This window comes from Pteronotus mesoamericanus, unplaced genomic scaffold (genome assembly GCF_021234165.1).
Source record: "Pteronotus mesoamericanus isolate MK-2021 breed Mesoamerican mustached bat unplaced genomic scaffold, CSHL_Meso_final contig_74, whole genome shotgun sequence".
Lineage (NCBI taxonomy): Eukaryota > Metazoa > Chordata > Mammalia > Chiroptera > Mormoopidae > Pteronotus > Pteronotus mesoamericanus.
This window is the reverse complement of record NW_026555247.1, coordinates 35653974-35671319: the sequence shown is the minus strand read 5'-3', so window position 1 is coordinate 35671319 and position 17346 is coordinate 35653974. Positions and strand designations below refer to the sequence as shown.

Below are 17346 nucleotides of genomic sequence, written 5' to 3'. Positions count from 1 at the left end.
TTCCACTCCCACTGGACCAGTTCAGGCTTCACTGTCCCTGCCATGGACGCTTGGCAGGAAGAGGCAGGAGCTTCCTAATTAGACTTCCTGCCTCTTCATTTTCTGTCTCTCCAGTCCGAATAACACTCGATGGTATTACTTCTGTATCATTCATGTAAAATGTTTGTTAGCTCTTCATTGTCTCCACAATAAAGTTCAAGGCTTTTAATAAATGTGCCACCAATCTGTATGTCCTGCTTCATCTTTCACTGAATAGTCTTCCATGAACCCTAAGCTTATATCACATCCATTTACAATTTCTTGACTATGTCATTTATTTTCCCACTGTTTATCGTACAGTGCCTCTCATATACTTCTGCATATCACTGTGATCTTAGTCACCATCTGAGCTGTTGGAGACTATTCATGCTCTTCATGCCAAGCTCTGCCTCTGATAAACACCAGACAATGAGTGTTGGTTGGGTAGTCGATTGGTTGAATGGATGAATCCATGGGTACAGTTAAGGCTCAAATACCACTTTTCCAGTGAAAGTTGTCAGGATTCATACTTCCTCTTTAGCGTTTTATAGCACTTTTGTGTATGTGTCTGCAACAATAAAATAGCTAACATTTACCAAGCCCTTTCATGGGCCAGGCACTATTTTAAGTACTTTACTAGCAGTGAGTTCTTAGACACCGACAGGAATTAGTATCTACTAATACTAATAACAATAGGAATTAATACCTACTTTTTGTTTCTGTACTAATGCAAATGTAATTTTAAGAAGTGTTAAAAATATAGTTAATGTTTTCTCATGTGTCATTATTGAATTATTTTAAAACATGATACCTTACTTCTTTGTATGGTGGGCACACCGCAAGCATGTATGTATTTCCAACTGAAAATATCTAAAACATGCACTAGGGTCACATTCTCTTTTTGAAAAAATCATTAGCGGCCAACTACAGGTACATAATTATGGCAGAGAAGAGGGGAATCGCAACCTTCCCAAGGCTGCCAGTGACAAGTGAGGGTGACCTCCCAGGCCTCGTTGTTCTCAGTACACTGCTTCTTCAATCTGGCTCTCTCCAAGCGCATTTCTAAGAAGATAAATGGAACATTCATTTACAGCAATTTATGATCAAATATACAAGTCAGCAAACTGCCTTTGTGGTAGAATAGGCATATCTTTTCTAAGTTATTCAGCTTTTCTAAGCTGAAAAAGCAGTTTATATAAATTCTGTCTTGTTTTGGCATTTCCTTAACTCTGTTTAGGTTTTCTTCTTAGTGACAGCATTTTTTGGAACTGGAAATATAGCTTCTGTTAACAGGTAATTTTAAATAAAAATAGCATATGTATGTATGTGTGTGTATGTATATGTATTTATATAACCAAAAAGTAATACGATTGGGTTTTTGTACTTGCTTTTTATACTGAAGGATATATTTTGATGATTGGCATGTATCAGCACAGACCTAACTCATTCATTTTATCTACTTTAATTATTTATTTTTTTTATCCTCACTGCAGTACCCAGGACATGCTTAGAGAGGGGAAGGGAGGAAGAGGGAGAGAAACACTGACTAGTTGCTTCTAGTACATGCCCCATAAAACCCAGACATGTGCCCTGACTGGGAATCTAACCTGCAACCTTTTGGTTTATGGGACAATGCTCCAACCAACTTGAGCCACACTGGCCGGGGCTTAACTCATTCCTTTTAGTGGCTTCATAATATTCCTTGATATAATGTATGCTTTGTGTTTTAGGAAGTATAAATTTCAGAAAATTCATGTGAACATCCTTTTTAGTAGACATTCTCTTAAAGTTACAGTGTGAATTCTAAAATTTTTTCTTTATGTTGGTTCCTTAGCTTTGATCTTGCTTCTGTCTACTGCTTTCTGACTGTGTTCCATCCTTTTATGATGGGAGCTCTGATGCTGTGGAAGGTCAGTTTTCTTATTTTCTTAAGATACTGATTAATATGATGAAACTCATTGTAACATTAATATTTTGTAACGTGACATTAAGATTATATATAGTCTTTGTGACAAAGTCAAATAGCATGGAAAGAAGATAGCTCATCAGATACTGTGGAATGGGAGGTGGACCCTCTCGCCTTTATTCCACAATATAACTAATCTTTTTGCTTTACTCTTAAGCTCACTAACCTCAGAAGAGCAGAGGTTCTATGTCAGACCCAGGAAGTGCTGTCAGAGGCGACGAAAGCCTATGGGGAAGTGCAGTACCGATCAGAACTGCATAAGGTTCCCCCAGCCTCCGCTCCCAGCCCCGAGACTGTCCACATGTTACAATCTTTTCTCATAATCCATGGGCCTAGGATTGATTCATTCATTCAGTGAAGGTGTCATCAACCACTTACACTCAGTAACACTCCAGGCACCAGCTAGGTGCTAAGGATACCAATACGATGACTAATGATCAGCTTATCACGGGTTCATACTCTCTGGTGGAATTTAATTCATGTGCTTTCCTGTTTTCTCTAGGGCCATTGTGCTCGTCTTAGTCCCTCCACCATAGTGCCTGGCACATTTTACATAGTCAGTTCAATCCTCCCTTAGAGTCCGAGGGGGACTGGTCCCAGGACACCCTTGCTACCCCCGTGGGTACCAAAATCCATGGCCCTTATGGAATGTGGAACATGGTATGATACTTGCGTATAGCCTACACACACCCTCTTGATTAATTTAATCATCTCTAGATTATTTATAATACCTAATACAGTGTAAGTGCTGTGTAATTCGTTGTTACAATATTTTGTTTAGGGAATAATGACAATGAAAAAAATCTACATTTTCAGTACAGACACAACCATTGCAGGCCTAACTGCATAGTGGACGTCAGCAATAATGGAACTTTTTTCCCCAAAATATTTTCAACCCATGGTCAATGGAATTTGTGGATACAGAGGGCCAGCTGTATATATTTGTTTGAATAAAGTAACTAATATTGGCCAAAAAGCTGATTGCACTCTGTTCAGATCACAGAAGTAATAATTGTTAAAAGTACATATCTCTTAATAGGATTAATACCTTTTTTGTAACTGCACTAACACAAATGTAATTTTAAAAAATGTTAAAAAGCTGTTCATTAGCTCATATTCCATTTATTAATGGATCATTTTAGAACATGATTGCTTCCTTAGCCTCAATTTACATTTTTTATAATGGTAGTTTTTTTTTCCTCAGTCTATTAAAGACTATGGGTCTTTAATTAGAAACAAGAAAAAAAAAGAAAAATGAAAGTCTAGATTAGAATGCTCGATTGTAACCCTCTCTCCTAATTCAGTGAGCTTTACTGACGCAGTACACTCAGTGACCCATTTTCCAGATGTGGCTAGAAGTGGAGGTCTCCCTGAACTTTTATTCTCGTCATATATCCTTCACTTGAAAATGAATCTTATGCAGTCTTTTTTAAAAATCCTTACTTACCTACTTTCAGAGAGAGGGGAAGGAAGGGAGAAAGAGAAGGAGAGCAACATCAATTGGCTGCTTCCTGCATGCTCCCAACCGGGGACCTGGCCCGCAACCCAGGCACATGCCCTGAGTGGGAATCGAACTAGCAGCCTTTCAGTTTGCAGGACAATGCTCCAACCCAGTCAGCCATGCTGGCCAGGGCCTTATGCCATCATGAACATGTCTTTTCCATATCTTCTCCCTCTCCTCCTTTTAAAAATATTGTGTGTGTGCGCGTGTATTTTTTTTTTATTGGTCACTGGAAACAGTATCTCAGAATATTACCAGTGTTAGCTCTGGATTATGGATTTTTCAACCACTATAAATTTTATTATACTTTTTTTTGTATTTTACACATTTTTTACAATGGGTATGAATTTTATAAACATAAATAAAGTAGTATTAAATATAAAGCAGCTAAATCATGTTTATGGAGTTATAGTATTAAATAACCAGATAGGTTCAGGGGTCTGTGAATCAAATTATAAGGTGCCATAATTTATTTGATTTGGCCATTCTGTGCCCTTCACACCCTCTTGAAATAATTTGAACATGGTCATTAATATGAGTTAAGAAGAACAAAAAATTGTAATAGGTTTTATTTGGAATGTGTGTCGATGTGTGTTATTGTTTATACTACATGAGCTATGATGTAGATTTTAGAATCATCTTGACTATTCTACATGTCATTAGTATTGTGGTTTTATGTCAGCATTTACTGTTTACAAATAGAGATGAAATTCATTTGAGGAACCGAAACATTTCTATAAACAGAAATAACACCTATTTCAAAAAGCTTTGCGAATGCTCCAGCATGGCATCACTTGCTGTTCTTTTAAACAGATTTTAATCCCCTTCGTCCTTGTGATGTGTGCATTTGAAGCCGTCCAGTTAACTACTCAATTATCATCGAAAAGGTAAGGTGAATGTTTAAGAACCATGGGGTTTGCCACTTTTTGGAAATGAGAGTAAGCATTTGAGGATATTTCATATGATTGCTGTTAAGGCACTGTAACATAGATGGTTTGTTACAAAAATAAGAAAAAAAAATACTTCAGTCTTTAAGCAGAGTTCAGTTTCCTCAGAGGAAGTCAGTAGATCAGAGCCTCTAGGAGACAAATGTGCTTTCTCAGCCCTGACATGTTATTAGACTATCATTCAAGCTAGTGAAGAGCCTTCTTACAAAACAGTAAAACCCAAATGTTAAATTACTGTAGTGAACAACTCGTACGTTACAGATTTAACTGCGCCTACAAAGCAAACGAGGGCTATCATTCTACCTGTTGCGGGGAGGCTTATTTCTTAAACATGTATTAGATTAATGTGTTAGGATTATTTCGTTTTGCATGTTTTAGAATTAACTATTCTAAATGTCAGTAATGTCCGTAGTTTCTCAGTCTTGGTTTCTGCGCATTCGACAAACAGAACAGAAAGCGCCCCTCCTGGGCATGGGGAGCCTCTGGAGCGCCAGCCTTAAGCGGAGGGGCCTCTGGAAAGGGAGCTGTCGGCGCTACTATTGGTTTTTTTCCACCAATAAGACTGCTTCATCAGCACTGGGCTGATCAGCCTCTCTGAAAGACACTTGAGATAAATGTGAAATTTCTTAGCTGTTCTGTTATAATTGAATCAAACTGGCATATTCATTGCTGAAAGGAGTAACTAACATTAGCATAGATTTGCATGTTCTTGATGAGTTTAAGCTTGAGCTGGGTTCAGCATGTTATTATGCATGCGCCATAATAAAAAAACGTTTTTTCCTACTGCCTAAAAATAGTAAAAGTCTGATTTCTAAGTTTAATTTTGTATATTTTTCATGATATTTATATAAATGTAACAGTGAAAGCATTTATACCTTATTTTATTTATACCTTTACTTATTTTATAAGTAAAAGATACTTATAAAATAAAAATCTGGTAACTAATGGTACTTTCTTGCACTTATTAATGGATGCATTTTTTAGAAGAGATTTTAATTAATGTTTAAATAAAAAGAGCTGGGGACATATGGAATGAGGAGTAGAAGCCTCATCAAAATGTGTCTGTGTATGTGTGTCTGTATTTGTGTGTTGTGCATGCCAACACCTTGATCTTGACTTAGCCTCCAGGAGAGATGGAGAGAGAGAAGCATCGATTTGTTGTTCCACTCATTTGTGTACTTACTGGTTGCTGCTTGTATGTGCCCTAACTGGAGATTGAACCCGCAACCTTGGTGTATTGGGACGATGCTCTAACGAACTGAGCTGGCCGGCCAGGGCTCATTTTGATTTTAATGTGTTTGTCAAATGTGCCTGTTGTATTATGTATAATTTTTCTTTTTTTTCCCCGCCCTGCAGTCTTTTTCTCATGGTTCTCGTCATATCGGACATTATGGCTTTGGTAAGACATTCTTGGATACTCCGTATAAATAAGATTGAGAAGCTAGGTGCCGAGTTAATTTAATCAAGATAAATATGAGTGCATTTCTGTATGCAAAACCTTTAGATATTGAGTTATACATGCTTGAATCATTTGCACATATAAATGAGTTTCTTTTGATATGGCTTAGGCAGTAAGAGAGCTCTGGTTAAGGTGTCAAAAGTCCTCTTTCTTGATTTATTCGAATCTGTCATTTTATACCTAGTCCTCATTGGTACATTGGTCTGAAATGGACTTCCATAGGAAGTTAACAGAAAAACTAACTTTAGATTTAGGCAATACATTATTTTCATCCTTGAAATGATTTTTTTTTTTTTTACCTTTTTCTCAGACTGGAAAAGAAAGGAAAAAAGGGAGGGAGGGAGGAGAGGAAGGAAAGAAGAAACAGAGCTTTTCAAGTGGGAAGATGGTACTTTTACCCCTGCAAGTTCAGGGCGTTCCCAGAACTACCCTTGGGTTTAATAACTCACTAGATGGACTCAGAATTCGCTGAAGACTGTGGCATACACAGGTGTGGTTCCTTCCAGGGAAGGGACGCAGAGGGCAGGGCCCAGAAGGGTTCCTGGCGCGGAGCTCTGGCCCTGTTCTCCCTGAAGGGTCAGGGCAGCATTGCTCTTCCAGGATTTGTGTGTGACGAGAGAGCACTGCCGGCCGGGCCACCAGACCCTTGGTGCCCAGGCATTATTGGGGCTCAAGAGCGTATTTTTCCCATGGCTGACCTTTAATCTCCACTATTTGTAGAGGTAGAACTGATAACATGTGGTCCAAACCCCCCACAAAAATCACATTATTAGACTGTTCAGAGGCCAAGGCCGCCTAGGCAAAACATTCCTGATCGGGCATGACGGTCCAGAGGCCCAGAAATCACCTCTCAGTAGCTGAGGGCAAAAGACAGACCTCTCTTGGGGTACAGTTAATTCTTCCCTGCACAGCAGCCTGTGCTAGAACTAATTAGAGGCAGCAATTACGGCAACTTCTCACATCAGATTCCCAGTCATTTGATTTAGATGAGAGCATTTTTGTGTTGTCTTGAACTGGACGTTCAATGCAGGCAAACCTCAGAGATGTTGCGGCTTCAGTTCCAAACCACCACCATAAAGCGAGGATCCCGATACCATGGGTCATAATCTTTTTGCTGGTGGAGGCCATCTTACCTTCAATTTATTTAGAAAAAGAGCACACAATCTCTGAAGCACAATAAAACAAAGTGTAATAAAACAAGGGATGCCTGTGTATATCTGAAGTTGACCACACAACATTAGAACAAATCTGCTTTCAGTTTTGCCCATGAAGTGCCAAACAGGGAAGATATCAATAGAAGAGAATTTAAATTCTCTGATTTCATTGTTTCCGTACAGAGTCAGAATGCTCATTTAGCTTCGAAAGCGATTTGTGTCTGGTGTCGTCTCTCACCTGCCCCTCCTGTTTTCTCTACCCCAGCCTGGGACCTGAGACAAGTTCTGCCTGGACTGTTGACATTTATGTTGTTTACCTCCTCAGTCAGAAACAGACTTCTCCGCACAGCACCCCAGCCTCCTCTTTCACCTGACTCTCACTTTTTACTTGGATTTTTAGACTTTTTATTGGGGCAGCCTTCCCTTGTAATTCAGGTGGGGTGTGGGCCCCTTCCTCGGTGCCCCCACAATGGCCTGCATGTGCTGGCGGTCACACTCATCACACACATGCGCTTGGTAACTCGGCCAGATTGTTCATTAGATTATACACATCCTGAAACCAGGACCTAACACAGTGAGTGGTTAGCACATAGTAGGAGGTTAGGAGATACTTGTTCATGAATGGGTACTATGGCCTCTTTTCACTGAGGTCTTTGGTATTATATAATGCCTTGTATTAAAGTTAGTTTTCTTTAATTCTCATAATTCACAAATTTCACTTTTGTGTTGATTTGATTGAATGGTAATGCTATTTCTGGCTTTGAGATTGTTGCACATTTTAGCCCAAGTAGAAATTTCATTAAAAATCATTTTTTTTTTTTTTTTACTGATTCCAGTCCTATAGTGGTTCTGAGGGGTCAGAAATCTGAAACACATAATCCTAAAACAACATTGTTTTTTGACTGAATTAAACAGCCTTTCTTTTTCATGGAACCATATTTTGTTTTATTTTTACAGCATTTTTTCTTCCTGGTCAAGGATTATGGCAGCTGGCTTGATATTGGAACAAGGTATAGTACATATTCACACAGAAATTCTTAAGCATACAGGGGAAAAGTAAATTGATACCTGAGTATAGAAGATGCCAGTTTGATTTTTGAGGTAAGCATAGCAAGTGCCAATTATTTTAAGCCTCTGGGAGTGAGACCCACCTCTCCAGTTCTTGGCATTGATTGGTTGGCACATGTTCTTTCGGGATGATGTGTTCACAGGTGTTAAATGTGGAGCGGCCTGCAGGGCAGTGGGAAGGGGTGCTGCCCGAATCCGGGCGCTCGGAGGACAGGGCTCCGCAGTCCGTGTTCTCATCGTCTCTCCATCTCGCTTTAGAAAAACGAAATCATTCAAGTGATAGTGCGAATTTTATGTGGCAGTTTAAACTGCATGTAATCATTATCTGCCTCTTAGAGTCTAATATCGGAGCGCTTTAACACGCGATGCCTGTAAGGTTGTTATATACATAGGATGGTGTGAATGAAAAGCCAGGTTCCTCTTCATTGTGATTTGAGTGTCTGTGACTGCTGTTATCTGTTGCATTTCTTCTCTGTAAGAAGAAAGCACTGTTGATCCTTCTGCCTCTCTGTTTTCAAATGCAGTGGAAGACAGAATATATTTTTGTAGACTCATTTCATTTAGTCCATATTCATTCAGGTCTCGTGCGGCCAGGAATTGTGTGGGTCTGGGTGAGACCGTCGGTGTCAGACCATCTGCCGTCTCTCCCCGCCCCTCAGGGAGCTCTCGGCTTGTACCGCCTCACTACTTCCATCCTGTCCGCCTCCCCCATCTGATTTGAATCCCCTTGATTCCGTACGTGCTGGGCACCTAAAAGGTACCCCACAGATCGTTGACTTTGGTTTCATTACTCCTAAGTTTTGATGTCTCCTCACCAGACCTCTGATCTCGCTGTCCAAGCAGATAGTGGGTCAGAACGTGGGCTTTAGACCAGAGCACCTGGGATTGAACTATTTCTGCTACTTTTTAGCTGTGAGACCATCAGCAAGTGATTTCACCTCTCTAATCTCTCCCCTGTTTCTTGTACTCACTTCAAATGAATTAATCCATGTACAGCACTTAGCCCAGTGCTTGGCATTTAATAAGCTTCAATAATTGGAAGCTATTATTATCATTATTCTGTAGTTCTATTTTTATCCTTCATAATGTTTCTTGCATTTTCCATATCCCTCCTTACTCTTTCCATAATTTGCCTAATTTGTATTCACTTTGAACATAGGTCAGAATTTTTTTTTGGAAAGTAATAAAATACAGCATTTTTGCGTGTGAGACATTTTTACATTTAATTGTGGTAAAATATACATAATATAAAATTTACCACTGTAACCTTTTAAAAACATACAGTTCGGCGGCATTAAGCACATTCGCATCGTTGCGCAACCCTCGCCAGGGCCCCTCTCCAGGCTCCCCCCGCCCGGCCGCTGAAGCGCTGTGCCCGCTGACCAACAACTCCTGCCTGTCCTCCGACCGTTCTTTCTCCCTCCTGAATTTGACTACCTAGGTTGCCTTTCATAAATGACATTATACAGTATTTGCCCTTTTGTGCCTGACTTCTTTGACTTAGCATAACATCCTCAAGGTTCATCCGTGTTCTTGCATGTGTCACAAGTTCCTTCTGAAACCTGAGCAACACAGCATTGTATGTATCTACTGATGGACAGCTGGGTTGCTTCTACCTTCTGGGTGTTATGTAGAAAGGTCCCATGGACACGGATGGGATACTTTTTGATGGCAGATTCTATATTGACTTGGCTCCAAGTAAGTGCCAAGGAATAAAGAGGATATAATTTTCCTATGTAAATGCGCATCATTAGTTTCTATGCAACATCACTAATTTATATTACACAAATGAAGAATTTTACTTTGAGGCTTTTCCTTCAAACTACAAATTTTACTGTTATTACCAGTAATAACATATACAAAACACAAAGCATTTTTAAATATCTCTGATCTAAATTCAATCCAACTAATGTGTACTGATTGCCAGCTGTATGTAGGGGAGTTGCTGGGAATGGTCTCCTTCAGGCTGGAGGAGGAGCTAGATTCCGGAGCAGGCGTGTGAAGAGTTCTCGGGGAGCCTCTTAGGTGCCATGGGGACATTAGTCAAGGCACCTGCCTCAGCCTTGCAGGGTAAGGGCAGACTCATCGAGGGAGGGACAGTTTAAAACTGCAGGTACGGGGGGTCTGAAAGAGCAAGCGGGTCACAAGATGTGAGGAGACTGCGTAGAGTGAGAAAGGAGGAAGGTCTAAAGTGGCACCGTAAGGAAACACTGGTATTTCAAGGCGGAGAACAAGAAAGGTGGAGAAGAGACTGCAAAGGTGACCAGAAAGGCAGGAAAAAGCCAGGTGAGCGTAGTATCGGGGACATGAAAAGAGCATTTCAGGAAGCAGAGAGGTCCCCCGCATGTCGCAGGCGGTGAAGCAAGAAAAGGCGGCGTGGCGCGGCGAGCGGGCAGCCGTGGCCACGGTCGCTGCGGGGCAGGATTTAGCAGTAGGCTGCCGCCCTGGGTCAGACCCGTCCATTTCCGGGTGAGGTCTCAGGCCGGAGAGCCTCGTTTTTCTTCTCCCTACCAACACACCAATAAAATAAACAAGACCAGCAAAAGTGAAAGGGTGGAAGAAGAAATGTCAGCAAGTGCGAGTCCAACCCATTCCTAGAAGACAGATAACTGGAGCGAGGAGGCAGGAGCCCGGAACCCGTCAGTGGCTACTGCCAAGGGGAAAGGGAGCCCAGAGCTCTGGCTCAGCCACACCGGAATGTGGAGCGTGGGGGCAGGGAGCCTGACGGGACTCACTGCCTGCCTGTCGACTGAAGCGTGGGTACCAGCAGGCTCTGCACAGCCCGCTGCCTCCCCGCTTCAGCCCCATTCAGAGGTGCCACAGGCATGTTACTGCCAGGGAAAAACCAAAGGACACCTGTAAAGGGACCGGGACAAAAAGGCCTGGGGAGAATTTCCCTGCTACGGTGTATCTGACTCTGCCTCAGAGGGAAGCTGTTCCATTCCAGCATTTGTGGCCACCACCTACCCTTGCCCCTGGCAGAGGCAGGCACCACTCCTGCTCGTCCTGAAATGTGACGTGGCAATTTCTTTGATGTACACACAGCTTGTTGGCAACTATCCTATTTGTGGGTGAGAGACCTAGAAGGAAAAGAGACGTACTTATGACCCAGCAATTCCATGACTGTTTACCCAATTGCAGGAAAAACATGTTCAGGGAAAAAACTCGTACAGGAATTTTCATAGTGCATAATAACACATAATTCTCAAAATAGCCAAAATGTGGAAGTGACCCCATGTTCATCAGCACGTGAGTGAGTACATGAATTGTGCTATATCCATACAATGGGATACTTCTTACCATTAAAAAGAAATGAACGACGGATGAGCTCAGCTACATGGGTGAATCTCAGAAACTTTATGTTGAGTGAGAGAAGCCAGGTACATAAGAGAATAGCATATTGTTATTCCATAAAGTTCCAGAAGCAGAATTAATCTGCAGGCACAGAAGCTGATCAGTGGTTGCAAGTATTTTCTCCTATAGGTTGCCTTTTTCCTTTGTTAATTGTGTCCTTTGATGCAGAGGAGTTTTTTATTTTGATGTAGTTTTATTTAGCTATTTTTATTTTCGTTACCTGTGCAAGCCATTGCAAAGCTTGCATTTAACACCTACTGTGACATTCCTCTTGCCACATGTGCGGTGCCTCCAGCCCTGTTCCTAGTGTTCCTTTATACAACTATTGTGGGAACAAAGTGCTCATCAGAGAGGAAATAACAGCCAAAAGAGAGGCTGCAGAGGCGTGAAGCATAGTGAGTATCATTCAGAGGAGATAGCGTGAGCACCACGCTGTAGGCTGAGGAGGCCATGAAGGTCCCCCTCTGCAGTGTATGGGCCACCAGAGAAAGGTATCAGCGCTCGTGTTGGTACTTCGTAGACTTACGATGCATAGAGTTAACACTAGACAGGGTAAAAACTGCTGTGGAAACATTTCGTGGTAATGATGATTTTACAGTTGGAGCTGCTCTATACCTACTGTGGCCATGTGTCTGGGGTTACCTGGAACAGCCCTGGCTTATGCCTGTTTTCCTGGTGTATTCATTGCACCCTCGTCTGTACGTTTCGAATCCGCAGTGGGTGGGAAGATTAGATAAAGGCATCACCGGCTGGTGGGTTATGTGAAACTTCTCTATTTCTCAGTCTCGGTGCTTCATCCCCATGGGTCCAAGGCCCGCAGGTGAACTGGGGCGCTTGCCCTGAGAGACTTCCTGGAGGCAGATACTGCAGAGGGTTGCAGAGTGCAGCTCTGCTTGTCAGCCTGTGGGGGGTGAACAGCCTGCGCCACTCCCCCACGTGCTCTCCTGGTCGGGTTCTGTCTGCCCTGCCTCCTACTGCCCCGCCCGAAGATGCCCCCTTAGGAAAGGAGGGTGGTCGCAGAAGGCAGGGCAGGGAGTGGGGGGCAGGGGTGGGGAAGTGAAGTGCAAGCTGCGGGAGTGAACTGGGCGTTCTCAAGGGGATCGCCCCAGTGCTGCTGCTGCTGCTGCTCTTGCTGGTGAGTTAGGGTTCTAGAACCTTCCTTTCCCATTGTGTCCTGCACAGCAGCCATGGCACACACCCCTCAGTGAGCCACGCGGTGCAGGGCTCAGGTTACACGTGGTTCACATGTCTTCATGAGCATGTAACCAACTGCCAGGGAGAGGCTTGGACAATGGGGGAGAAATGCGCTTTCAGATTCAAAAACTAAAGCCCTGGATAATGGGATTCACACATATCAAAACTTTGTTGTACTTTTTCCTGCTTTTTATTTTTGTGAGAGTTGCTTTTAAATTTTCCTGTGTGGATGTGTATTTGAAAAGCTGAGATGCTGGCAGACAGTATCAAACTTGCTGCCAGTGTTGCCTCCGAGGGAGCTGGGGAACCTGAACTGGGCTCCTGCGCTTGTTATCTCTCTTCATGAGGATTTTATCTCCAAACTCTAGTAACACAGTTCCTAACGTGAGCCCTTTCGTGCTTGCCGTTCCCAGCAGTGGAGTGCAGTCCTGTTACTAATGTGTCGCTTTTTAAATACGGCAATGGCAAGACTGTGTCCCAGAGTGCAGGAGAGGAACAGGGAGCTAGCCCACCCTGTGAATGTGGTATGGCACGTGTCTGGAATGTTCCTAGTGTCCGCACGGTGGCTGCAGCGGGTGTTCAGAATAGGTTGGAGAGGTTCCTCAGCGGTTAGTTTCAGGTTAATAATTAGTAGTTTCTTCACAGATAAAGACTCCAGTGCTGGGCATGAGTCAATCTGTCTGTTTGTGGGTACAGTCCAGTAGGCTTCAAATGCATCTTCAGAGCACATGTTACCAGAATGAAATTGGAACTCTTAAAGGGGCGAGTGCAGTCAGCGTGAGCAGCTGACCCGGGGCTGTAGGCCCAGTGTTCTCGGAGAAGCCTGTGGCCCCAGGCCTTCTCCTGACGGTGTGAAACGTGGCCCGCCCGGCCGTGGGACTGCTTTAGGCCCACGGAGCTGTACTTTAGTATTTTTTCTTTGGATCTTTATCTTCATTCATGGCAGGTCATAAACTTTGCAGAGTAGTGACTTTTATATGGCACACTGAGAGAGGTGCATATAACTAGAGAAAAAAATGTCTTTGAGGTAATTTTCGTAACTATAAAAACTTTTAAATTTATGTTCTAAATGTATCTGGTAGGAGGTGAACTGCAGTTTGATTGATAGTAGTGCTGATTTGGACTTGAATTGTTTTTTACGTGCACTATCGTTATACCTTATTAAAATACGAATGACAGCTAAAATATCTTTTCTCTTTAGATATAATGAAAACTTATGACTATGGTCAATAATATATTAATACCCTCCTAAATGTAATTACTAAGTACCATAAAATAGCTGTACTCTCACCGTGAATACTAAGCTTTATTAAAATCCATGATTCTCAACCTTTTCTTCCCCAGTACATCTGACAAGTACGACCTGCTTCTGGTACCCAGTACCCCACTGGGGACAACACAGTCAGCCTTTTATCACGCTGTACAGGTCGCAGAGGCCTGCTTGGTGATTCCATAAGCCCCTCCACACCCGGCCCGTCTCTCCACCACCACACAGGGACACCTGAGAATTGCTGGCTTAAATGGTGTCAAAGGGTCATGGCTGGAGGGCGGGAAGCGCTGAACTCATTTCAGGTTGAAATTTGGTGCCCCTTTAACTTTGCTGTGCTGAGATGGCCCCGGCCTTGATGATGGGAACTAAGACAGAGCTGAACGCCATACAGCCCCATTGCAGGCAGACGATGAGCGTCACAGCTGTCCCTGCCGATGGGGTCCGCTTAAGGGAGCCAAGAATTGGCCAGTGCGGCCATCGTAAGGAGATGGTGAGCTATGTCTTTTATGAACAGGCTTTCACTGAATCTGAGGATACAAAACTTAACTTGTTCAGAGATCATCATGTTTAATATTTTGAAACAATTTAAAATAGTAGAAGTGATAAAAGGCCTAAAAGCAATATCAAATTTAACAACAAAAATGTGAATCGGCTAGAATGTAATCTCTTTTAAAAGCTTTTTCGAGGTATAATTTACATATCAAAATTCATCCACTTTAAGGTTATAAGTGACTTAAGTTATGTTTAAAAATCAATTCAGTGATTTTTCAGCACCATTATGGGGTTGTGCAACCTGGTGTCTGGGCATTTCCACTCCCCCAAAACCTCCCCTGTGCCTGAGTACAGCCTGTCCTTTCTGTCTCTACAGATGTGCCTGTGCTAGATGTGTCAGTAAAAGCAGTTGTACAGCACATAGCCTTTTGTGTCTGGCTGCTGCTTCACTTAGCGTGATGAGTTCTGGCATTTATTTGTAATGCAGCATCTATAAGTACCTTCTTCTTTTTTGTTGCTGAACAGTGTTCCAGTGTATGGATCTGCCACATTTTGTCTACTTTCTATAGTGTAACCTTTTACAGTCCTCATGGCTTTGCTTCATCTACCTGGCCCCTGACCTCCTGGCCTGGTCTGCCCATGAAACCAGGTCAGGTGGCTTTGCCGGGTTTGATCCTCAAGGCTCTAGATCGGGCTGTTTGCACTCCCTCACTTGCTCATCACACCTCTGACTCCAGACGGCAGCCCCTGGTTGGGGAGTAAACCTTCTTAGAATATGAAGTTGTGGCCATGAACCCAGCTTATTCAATTAAGGATTTTGGTCTGAGGAACTGGTATAGATTCTGAAGTGCCCTGTGAAGAACAGAAATGGAATAGAGTTGAATATTTATGAATGCAACCTAAGAGTTGTATGGCTAAACCAACCATAATTTGTAAGCAGCACATACATAAAAATGTGCCACCAGGTTATTAAAGAAGATATTGAAAGCACATAGAAAAAACTAGAAAGTTGCCCATAATTCATTGTCTCAGGACCTGGCTTCACCACGTCAATGTGGACCCTTTTAGCCCTAATTTATGTGCAGACATACACAGTCCAAGGTCCTGGTGTCTTGGGGTTTTTTTAAGTTGACTTTCTATAGTAACCATTTCCCCCATGTCATTTAGTACTTCTGAAAACTCAGAGGTTATTGTGACTAGAGTGGTGGCAGAAAACATGGTAGGGAGAGTTCAGAAAGCTAGCCCACTGATGTCACTTACGGCCCTGAAGGTATTTGTAAGGACCTGGGAACTCATTCCAAGCGTAAGGCGATGCGTTAGACTCTTGAGCAGGGACATATCTGGTGTGCTGCGCGTTTTGAAACCACACTGTGGCCCTAGTGGGGAGACCGCACCTCAGGGACCTAGAGAGGGCACGGGAGGCTGGCTTGGAGGCTGTAGCCGGGCCTGAGTGAGGGGTGATGGCGGCCTGGACTAGGAGCACTGTTCAAAACCGCGACAAGAGGCGGGGCGTGAGAATATTCTGAAGAAGAGGTGACTAGGGTTTGTTGATGGATTGGATGTGCTGGGAGTCACAGCACAGCACAAAACAGTCACAGGCAGCACTCTTTTTTTTTCCAATCTTGAGTAACCAAGTGAGTGGCGAAGCCGTTTCCAGAGATGGACAAGGTTCTAGGGTGGAAGAAGGTATGGGAGGTGAAGAACTGGGTTTTGGACATACTAAATTTCCAATGCCTCGCGTCAGGCTGGTACCATGGGATCTTGGGAAAGTTTTTGGTTGCAGAATGAGGGAAAGGGCACAGCTGTGTGGGGGAAGATTGCTCACTGCAGAGAGGGAGGAGGGCACAGTGGCGGAGGGAAAGCCCCCAGTAGTAGGATAGTCAGAGTGGGACCCGGAATAGAAGTGGGGGGGTGTGTATGATGCAGGGGGCAGGCGCGGGAGGAAATCAGGACACAGATGTGGGGCGTTAGTGGGTGTGAGGTGAGAGGTGCTCTCTTCGTTCTCTCAGTGTTTTCTTAGTAAAATAAGTCACCTCCACAGAGGGGAGGAAGGTGACAGAACTTTGAGAAGACAGGACGTTAAGTGCTTCAATGGGGAGACCGAGAACAGCCATTCACAGGTGTGCGGTCAGGGTGGGGATGTTGTGCCCTTGCGTGAGACAAGCCCCCAACAGCGGGCCTGCTGCGGCGTCCCTGTGTCTGCAGGTGGCCGGGCCTCTGTCCCCTGCCACGGTTCTGACCACTGCCTCGAATGCCAGCATGACACTCATCTTTGTGTCTTAGTGTCCTGTGGGGCCAGTTTTCCTTCATGTTGGTAGAGACTCTTAGTTTCTTTAAACATCTTGGGATTTTTTTTTTTTTTTTTTAGCATTTAATTTTGATTATATGTTTGTGATTTCTGTTGTAGGAGAGTCTGACATTAGTCCAGATTTAATCTGCCAGGGTAATATAGAACAGAAGTTTTTCTGATTTCTTTTCACTATACCTTACACGCCTTAATTGTTCATTTAACAAATGTTAATGGAAGGCCCACCAGGCCTTGCGTTGGACCCTAGAGGTGCAGAAGGGAGAGAAAGACAGATCGTCACCCCATCTCTAGGCCTGGCAGTCCAGGGCAGGCGTCGCAGGTCCAGGATCCTGTCGTGTTACTTTCACAGTGAAAACAAAAGTTTCAAAAACCTTGCTTAATGTTAATATTGTTTATCAATTAAGGGTCAGATTTTATTGTTTGTTTGTTCTTTTTTTTTTTTTAACTCAGGAGCCTGCCCTAGACCAGATGCCGATTTTTCACATAACTAGGTCTAATTTCTGTTTTTTTAGTCAGCCAACTCTTCTTTGCTCCTTCAAATTTACTTTATCAGATGAACCTAGAGAGCCATTCCAGATAAGAGTATCCTGACCGGGGCCTTTCCAAAGGCGGCCT

At 43.1% G+C, this 17346-nt stretch overlaps 1 protein-coding gene across 1 annotated transcript in view; it reads left to right on the top strand.

Moving 5' to 3' along the window:
* PIGN (phosphatidylinositol glycan anchor biosynthesis class N) overlaps window positions 1–17346 on the top strand; it is a 79250-nt gene that overhangs the window by 58266 nt on the left and 3638 nt on the right. The window contains exons 25-29 of the mRNA XM_054583755.1: window positions 1256–1311; window positions 1853–1928; window positions 4299–4372; window positions 5789–5831; window positions 8003–8055. Of these exons, the coding sequence (XP_054439730.1) occupies window positions 1256–1311; window positions 1853–1928; window positions 4299–4372; window positions 5789–5831; window positions 8003–8055 (302 nt within the window). The remainder of the gene's footprint in view (window positions 1–1255; window positions 1312–1852; window positions 1929–4298; window positions 4373–5788; window positions 5832–8002; window positions 8056–17346) is intronic.